The sequence below is a fragment of the Oryza sativa genome, chromosome 2 (assembly GCF_034140825.1).
Source record: "Oryza sativa Japonica Group chromosome 2, ASM3414082v1".
Taxonomy (NCBI): Eukaryota; Viridiplantae; Streptophyta; class Magnoliopsida; order Poales; family Poaceae; genus Oryza; species Oryza sativa.
In genome coordinates, this window is record NC_089036.1 from 8574978 (window position 1) to 8584082 (window position 9105).

Here is a 9105-nt window from a genome sequence, read left to right on the forward strand (position 1 = left end):
TTTTTTTTAGATAATGGAAGCTTTATTAAGACTCGGTCAAATACACCAAGATGATACATTTCAACTGAGCTCACCCCCGGCCTCTGCATAAAATGCACACAGCCAATAAAAGAACAAAACTAAACCCCCATCACGAAACATAGATATTAGTGACTATCAATCCGTAGACTAGATCGCCACCCATGCTCCTGGGTAAAAACATCCCGTGCCACCTGGTCCAAACGTCGAGATACCACCGCAATAGTATCCCGCAATCCCGGTTTGTGGAGGATAGCCCAGGTACGCAGCCACTGGGTAACTAGAGTAATAACCTGTAAAGGAGAAGACACTAACTTGTTATCAAAAATAACCCCGTTTCTGAATGGACCAACAAAGAGCTGCTGCACCCATCAAAAGCAGATTTCTCATTTCTTTAGGAACACATAAAAGCCAACGCCCAAACATATGAGTAACATTTCGAGGAGGTTGAAAGTTAGAGGCCATATGAATAACGGACCATACCAAACGAGATAGATGAAATTGGAAGAACAAATGTTGAATGGTTTCATCCTTATGACAAAAGCAGCATTTTTTACTACCTTTCCAATTTCGCCTAGCTAGGTTATCCTTTGTTAGAATTACTCCCCGACGTAAGTACCAAAGGAAAACTTTTACTTTTAGCGGTACTTTAATCTTTCAAATACGTCTATTAATATTCGGGACGCCCGTATGAACAAGAGCTATGTAATGTGAATTGACCGAGAAGACCCCATTGGGGGTGAGATTCCAGCGAAATTCATCTTGCTCTTGCGTCAACACCAAATCAGCTATGCAAGGCAATAGATTATTCCAAGCAGCTAATTTTGCTCCAATTAAATCTCGTCTCCATGAAAAGCTTGGAGGGTTCGTTTGAAAGATTTGTGATATTGTCGATTGTTTATGCCTAACTATGTTATAGAGACAAGGATATTGATCTCTCAACGAGGCATTACCCAACCACTTATCTTCCCAAAACCTTATTTGAGAGCCGTCCCTAATACGAAAAGACCCAAACCGAAAAAAATCTTGTTTGGCCTTCATAAGACTAGCCCAAAAATGTGAGTCTCCTGCTTTCCAATAAGCCTGAGATAAAGGTTGTGATCCCAAATATTTATTACGTATCAACTGTTGCCACATTCCGTCTGTGGTAAGCAACTTGCTAAGTAACGCTATATTCTTTACCTCGAGGTCATGAATTCCCAGCCCCCTTTGATCTTTGGGACGACAGATGATGTCCCACTTAGCAAGCCGGTATTTTTTCTTATGGCCATCCCCTTGCCAATAGAACCTAGATCGAAGGTAATCAAGTTTTTTAAGTACCCCACTAGGTATTGCAAGGAACGACATCATATACATTGGGAGACTACTAAGTACTGAGTTAATCAGTGTAAGTCGCCCTCCCAACGAAAGAAGTTTTCCTTTCCAGCTACTTAATTTCTTTTCAAATCTTTCGACCACTTCTTTCCATTCCGCATTTCTTAACTTCCTACAATGGATCGGAATGCCAAGATATCGAAAAGGAAAATTGCCAACCTAGCAACCGAAGAGTTGGGCATACTGATCTCTATACTCAAGCGTTTCGCCAAAACAATATAGTTCACTTCTATGAAAATTGATCTTCAGACCCGACAATTGCTCAAAGGCTAGAAGCACCGACTTCATATTCTGAGCTTTCTCAAGGTCATGATTCATAAAAAGAACTGTGTCATCGGCATATTGTAATATAGACAGTCCCCCATCAATCAAATGCGGAATGAGACCATCTACTTGCCCTTGTGTTTTGGCTCTATTTATCAAGGTAGCTAACATGTCAACAATAAAGTTGAATAGGATTGGGGAGAGATGGTCTCCTTGCTTATATGGGAGAGGGTCTCCATGTCAACAATCAGCGGGTACTAATAGGGATAGAGGAGACATAGCAGGGATTGGGAATAAAGAGAATGGGAGAGGGGTGGGGGCGGAGGATTTGTGTACCTTTTGGCAGAGCAGACCAAGATGGGGCATACTGTGGCGGTGACGCTTGAGGCAGTGGAACAGCACAGCATCGATGGAGGAGGCAGCGCGTAATGTCCCGTTCTCCAAACAAACTTACATCTGTCAGAAGAAACAAAAAATGTTCTCATACTTTTTGAAATTTCAGTCAGCGTGTACATTCAAACTTATACGATACTATTCAATTATAAAATCATGTCAAGAGATTTTTTGTTTAAATGACCATCAGACAAGAGCAAGCTTATATGCTTGATCCGATTTATATAACTTTCATGAACAATAGAGAGTTTATCAGGAACAATTGCAGGTTGCACATGCTTTTTATCAATTGGGTATCGTTCGGGTTGTGCACTCAAAGGCTTCTGCGCATGCTTTTCATCAAGCGTATCAAATGTCGAATTTTATATAAATATTAACATGTAACAGTGATACAAATTTATATTTTCCAATTTACAGTACATATAACAGATTAACAGTGCAGTGCTCATATGACTAACATCATCACCAGTGATAAACTCACACTTATAAAACCTAAGAAACATCGTCACTTATTCAAAAATACATGGTAAATATAGGAATCCCATTCTAAAAAATTCTGAAAACTTGACAATCCAAATAGGAACGCCATTATGAAAAAAATCTAAGAACATCGGATCCCATAGCTAGCAAAGTTAAGAAGGGAATAGTGAAGAAACTGGTTGTACCTTCAGAGAATGAGATTGTGAAGGACAGTAGCAGCTGTTCACAGTGATACGGGAATGGATAATCACCGATGATGCTGTAGTCAAAACTTGTAAAATGTGACAGGAAAAATTGCAATCAGTTGCTATAGGAAAATATAAATTTCGCTTAAAATGTCTTAAAACTAATCAAATCCAAACAAATGTACAGTTGATCAACTCCAAGTGATAGTGTACATAAATATTGTGCTTTGACAAATATGCAAACAATGAACTATATCAATGCTAATGGGTTTTCTTTTTCCAATAGATGAAGCATGAATTTTTTGTGCAAATTATACAGTAAATATGCTCACATGACAAGTTATCGATGCAATGTTTTTTGGCTGCATGGTTAATTACTGGTTATCTCGTGACAAAGCAGCAGAGGGTGATTTTATTTTTCTTCCAGCTACATCAATTCTTCTGTTGTGCCTTTTATAGGCTATAGTTTGAGCATATTTGTTATATTTTTTAAATGACCAACAATTGTCAGGAATTATATTTCCAATCAACAATATGCTATATACTCAAGCATTTGAAATTATATTTGTATAGGAAATCTGGTCAAAAAAGAAAATGAAATTCATCAAACATCAGAGGTGAGGGTTAGAAATTACCCCCACGCTCAGATCAGTTGATGGTTACTTCATAATGCTGGATCATATAATTATGATGGTGCCTCCCATTCAACAGGTTTCTGACAAACAATGCATCAGCTATCAATGTAGACCAAAAGATTCAGCAATATGAAAGTTGAATTAGGGAAACCATTATTGATCAACCTATAACAGGAAAAGATAATCTGCAGCATATCATTTATACCCCCAGCTTTTTCACATAAGCATTTTAACAAACACAAATCGTGCACACACCTGATGGGGGCAGGGAAGCAGCAGTCCTCCGCACTGCCATAGGAGTAGGCATCGACGGCGGGGGAATCGGCATTGGCGTCGGGGAGGAGTCACTGCCAGGGGTGGCGGCGTCGGTGGCAGGTGGGCAGAAGGAGGAAAGGCGGGGGGACAGCGTCGGCGGCGGGGAGGAGGAGAGGCGGGGGGATCCTGAGCGGCAGGGGCGGCGGTAGCGGTGGTTAGGGTTGGGAATCGCGAGGGAATCAGCGGGGGCGGCGACCTGAAAGAGAGGGAGGGCGTCGGCGCAATGGGGGCGTGGTGGAGAGCAATGGGCGGCGGTGACGATGGTGGGTGCCGGCGCGGCGATGTGGGGGAGGCGTGGCGCGGCGATTTTTCGTGGTACGGAGGGGCGCGTGGCGCGAACTGTGGAGGAGGAGCGCGTCGATTCTTTCAAAAATCCGGCGCACGACGGCGAGAGGGCGAGAGAGCGCGAGGAGGAGATACGGCGCTGGGCAGTGGGAGACGCGGGAGAGAGAGGAGCGAAAGCGAGAGCGGCGTGAGGAGATGGGTGCGGGGAGGGGAGGAGGAGACGTGGGGGATTCTGAGGCGTTAGATTATAAGATTTTGAACCATTGAATGTGTTACATGATGAATGAGTAAAAGCATTCATTGAATTATAGGGTAGAAGATTTTGCTATATTTCATCTATATTCATGATAATATGTTATCTAATTCAATAATATTTTACTACTCCCTCCGTCCCAAAATGTAAGCATTTTTAGCTACAGATTCATAGCTAAAAATTGCTATTGCTATGTTTTAGGACGGAGGTAGTATATTTTAAGGCGAAAAGAGTTCCAAAAGAAGTCGACGGCATAGTTCGACTCCGCGTGCACAGCAATTCAAGCGCATGAGCACATGGCAAGCACAAGAATACACAAGGCATACGGATAAGTTTAACACAATACAATGCCATGCAGCAAGTCTAAGGTTTCATCACACACGACTCAAAATGTCTCCATCCACTGAGAAGCGAGCACACACAATGGTGACGATCCAAGTCCTCCGCTACCAAACCACGACAGATGCTAGCATTACAAGTTTTACAACAAGCCCAAAAGGGTTTTTACTTAAACTGGTCCGGTCTGACCAACAAGAAGCTAGAGAGGATGTAGCACAGCGTGCGCAGTGTTCTTCTGTTAGTCACTGCGGGCAGGAGACCCGTCGGCAGACCTGGAGCGGGATCCTGGAGGCGATCCTGAGGATTGCCTGGGGGACCTCCGGTGCGGAGGGGATCCATCGCTGTCAGCTGGCGGCGACCTCCTGTGAATATAAATGCTTTCAGTGTATGACCAGAAACCCAAGAAGGCATTTCATGAGGTAGGTACTACCTCCATCCCAGAATTAAGTTAATCTAATACTGGATGCGACATATCCTAGTACTATGAATCTGGACAGGTACTAGATTAAGTTATTCTGGGACGGAGGGGGTATATTTTTATATATATCCCATAAGTAACGCACATACGACCAAAATGACTACATGAGTATGCGGAAAATATTCGAATGCTTTCCCCTAATCCAACAGCAAGGCACAACAGCCATTCAATCTTTACTGGAATATCATACACTAAAAGTCTATCGTATGCTACTTTCAACCATTTTTGAGGCGAGAAAAGCAAACCAATGCAGAACTTTTGCATTGCAAAGAGCAATGGAAGTAAGAAGCACTCGAACTTACTTTTCATAACCATTATCAGCATCACGCCGGTCCCCATCTTTATTGGCAGGAGAATAGGATCTCCGCTTCTTGTCTACTTCATGTTCTTTTGGCTGACGCCTAGGAGATTTTGCACGATGTGTGTCTTTTCTCTGTGGGGATGCGGAATAGTCATCTCGTCGTCTTGGAGCAGGAGAGTATGACCTTTAAAGAAAACATGTAAGTGAGAGAATCATGAATGAAGATAATGGCTTAGGAATCACATATAGCAACAAAAAGTAAACAGGAACTATAATTGGTCTACCTTGACCGTGGACGACCACGATAACGGGGAGAGCGGGAACGCGAACGTGAACGAGACCTCCCTGTAAGAACAGATGGATGCCTCAGTAATTCGGTGTGGCAACAAAATAAATTAGAAAATTACATGCATTTAAGAAAAGAAAATTAACAAAAACTTGAGATTGACCAATAGTACTAATCTGAAATCTGAAACATACGGTTATGTGTGCAGCAAAAGGGACAAGTATTCCAAGCATAATTACAGAGCACACAAGATTCTAGATGTGCATTTAGAAATGCACAAGATCATGAATGATGAGAAATGAGAGAATACCGTAATGGGATGAACGACGGCCTTCATGGTCAGAGTACCCTCTGCAAAGCAACCACACAAAGTCATTGTAAACAAGCACAAAACAGAATATTAAGCCGCACGTTCAAGCAGTAATGGGAACAATACCTGACTCTGGCTCTACTGCGCATCTCTTCTGGCCTTTTCCGTGACTCAGCAGCAAGAACAACAGTTATCTCCCGGCCAAAAACCACCTGACGATTCATATGATATTGGGCCTCAGAAGCATCATAAGGGTCAACAAACTCCACGAATGCAAACCCTCGCGGTTCCCTGTATATGTATATTTTATGAGACAGTTGTTTGAGGAAAATTGATGGTAAAACTAACAAATAAGAAGGTGCAAAATGTTCATGTGTAGTGTGTGTCTGCCATGTTACCATCACAGTTCAAAACTCAATGTACCCTCTATGATTCTCAGTGAAGCACAGTTAAAAACTTACGAACATTTCCAGCAAAAGGGAAGCAAGTGTTGCAAAAAGCAGTTAGATGTCCAGGCTCTATTATCTGAATTTCTTGTATAACACTACGTATGGTGATCCTCATAAAGAGCATCTTCACAGAAGCATTCGCTTCAAGTTCCCGAATGTGCGAAAAGTCAAGATAGAACTTGAAATCAACTTCTCTCACTTTTATCTTCGCATGCACCACCCAGTACAACTCTCTTATCTTCTCTTCGTGAAATTAATTTTCTCAATGAGTCAAATCTTGTCTTCATAGAAGAACTTCTTCATTCGGACAAGACTCTATCTTGCCAAACAAATCAATTGTTAGGAATATTGAAAAGCATTCTTCAACATCGTATTTACTTCAATCCAGTACGACCCTGGGAATAGTTTCAGGGAAAAACTTCTTATGATATTAAGTGCGTAGGAGAAAGAAAGCAAAAATATGGGTTACCACATTAGTGAATTACATGCTCTAGTGACATGAAAAAAATTACTAAACACATCATCAGATTAAAAAAATGATTCAAGCATTTCAATTAATGGAGCTAAATGAAAAGGTGACTGCAGTAATTGATACCACACTGAAGCTGGAAAATGTTCACGCCAAACCTCCGTTGTGATTTTTTTTATTTCCAGTCTATTGAATAACTTTAGAAAAGCTTGTAAGCTTATTGCAGCGACAATACAGAGAAGCATACAGACTATCTACATTTACTATCCTAACATTATAACAAACATTTTTTTGGCGATTGCCAATCAACAAACCAATCAACAGAGTCATTAGCAACACTTTACCCGGTATAATAATCCTTTGGCAGGTAAACATCTCGAACAGGTCCAAACCTTTCAAAAGGAACTCTAAGATCCTCCGCTCTGCCAGAGTTAAGAGAGCCAGTCAAATTGAATAAATCTGCAACCTCCGAAATATTATACTCCCTCCGTTTCTAAATATTTGACGCCGTTGACTTTTTTAAACATGTTTGACCGTTCGTCTTATTCAAAAATTTTAAATAATTATTAATTCTTTTCCTATCATTTGATTTGTTGTTAAATATACTTTTATCTATACATATAGTTTTACATATTTCACCAAAGTTTTTGAATAAGACGAACGGTCAAACATGTGCTAAAAAGTCAACGGTGTCAAATATTTAGAAACAGAGGGAATATTTATTTATTTCATTAAGAATATAGTCATTGGAAAAAGGTGCTACGGTTATACAGTTCCAGTACCTGCAGCTTAAAGGGATGTTGCGGACCAGGAGACTGCCAGAACCCTGTTCCTTCCGTCCTCCATATCCCCTCCTAGGGGGACTTCTTCCTCTGCCACCATATCCCCTCCTTGGTGGACTGCGATAAGGTGGACTATACCTCCTCATTGTTTTGTCTGCAATTACACGTAAATACAGGAACATTAGCGATAAGAAGACAAATGCAACCAAAGAATAACTGCCAAACTTGTCAGCACAGATATAGTTTTTTGTTAAGAATAATATACTACAGCGTAATTTAAAAGTATAGGGAACAAAAAAACCCATAGGTAACTTCAAGTACATGGAAAGAAGTCTTCAAACACAAGCATGGCATCATGTTAAAAAGGATTTAAGATTAAAAACTACCAAATCAAAATTGGCATAGCCCAATGAATCATGCACCTTGCAAGTTCATGCGCTATTCACATCAGTCAACAAATCTGAGTTGTAAACACTGTTCCAAAAATTTTGAATTGCAGCTCAAATTTCGAACTATGACTTTCCTTTATCCTTTGGATCTAAGGATACGATAATGGTATAGAACACAGTAACAAACAAATGAATACATCGATATAACACCAAGATCCAGCATATTAAGTTGATCTAGAAAATAGCAATTACTCCCAACCACCCACGTATCCAGCTCCAACCAAGAATTTACTGCATATATGACTAATTCACGACAACTCTGAAGCAACAACCCTAGCCTTCAACCCCGACATGGCAGGAGGGGATCTGAGATTCAGAAACCTTGCAGCTACGGGGTAAAAACAAATAGAACATTCCCTATCTCGTTAAACCGCTCGTCAAGGCATCTCCAGCAAGCGAAACCGCCGAATCCCGCGCGGATCTAAGCGGTGACGGGCGAGCTCGCTGACACGCCGCAGGCGGACCTAGGGTTTTCTGTGGCGGCAGACACCGCACGCACGAGCGCAGAAGAACACGCATACGAGGTACGGAGAAGGAGGGGGGGAGGAGCCAGGGTTACCGGGTGAGTACGCTTGCCGCCGGCGAGGCTCCGTCGCTGCCGCTGCCGCTGCCGCCGCCGCCGACGCGGGGGTGGGGAGGGTAGGCGAGTTGGCGAGGGAGAAAGCGAGGCGACCGCGAGGCGAGAGGGAGAGCGCGTCTCCCATAGATAAGAGAGGAGGTGGGTGGGCTCTTTTGGGCCTGGGCTTTAATGGGCCGTACGACGTTCACTGTTTCGGCTTTTCAGGCCCAATAAGCTGCTAAGGGCTAACGCGTCCACCCGGCCATACCGAACAGCTCTCGGCCCTCGGGCCTAGGAAGAACATTTTTCTATCTTTTTATTCTTGGCTAAATAACCAACCAGCTGATGAATATACCGTGCATTGAAAAAAAAAAGCTGCTATATACCGGAATCCGTTCAAAAACAGGATGATACCAGTTAGATATCAAGTCCTAATAGACTAATACCTAACCGGTATCAGGTGATACTTATCAAATATCAT

At 42.1% G+C, this 9105-nt stretch overlaps 1 protein-coding gene and 1 long non-coding RNA gene across 2 annotated transcripts; both read right to left on the reverse strand.

Annotated features, from left to right (window-relative positions):
• On the reverse strand, nucleotides 1–3156 carry LOC136355171 (uncharacterized). The gene is made up of 3 exons (XR_010739330.1): nucleotides 2715–3156; nucleotides 1993–2112; nucleotides 1–311 (listed from the first exon to the last, which is right to left on the reverse strand). It is a non-coding gene; the product is annotated as an uncharacterized lncRNA (long non-coding RNA).
• Nucleotides 3157–4435: 1279 nt separating this feature from the next.
• On the reverse strand, nucleotides 4436–8784 carry LOC4328900 (serine/arginine-rich SC35-like splicing factor SCL30). Its single transcript, XM_015771402.2, has 8 exons — nucleotides 8625–8784; nucleotides 7617–7770; nucleotides 7179–7256; nucleotides 6043–6207; nucleotides 5917–5957; nucleotides 5605–5665; nucleotides 5322–5504; nucleotides 4436–4903 (listed from the first exon to the last, which is right to left on the reverse strand). Exons 1-8 carry the CDS (start codon nucleotides 8767–8769, stop codon nucleotides 4780–4782), a joined length of 951 nt encoding a protein of 316 aa, XP_015626888.2. The 5' UTR covers nucleotides 8770–8784; the 3' UTR covers nucleotides 4436–4779.
• Nucleotides 8785–9105: the final 321 nt, after the last annotated feature.

Excerpts from the sequence above, each read along its gene's own strand:
- LOC4328900 (XM_015771402.2), bottom strand. The coding sequence starts at position 8,769 with ATGGGAGACGCGCTCTCCCTCTCGCCTCGCGGTCGCCTCGCTTTCTCC. Across the intron at positions 5,666-5,916 it reads CCGTCGTTCATCCCATTACG|GGAGGTCTCGTTCACGTTCG; the intron begins GTATTCTCTCAT and ends CTGTTCTTACAG. Across the intron at positions 5,505-5,604 it reads CGTGGTCGTCCACGGTCAAG|GTCATACTCTCCTGCTCCAA; the intron begins GTAGACCAATTA and ends TTTTCTTTAAAG.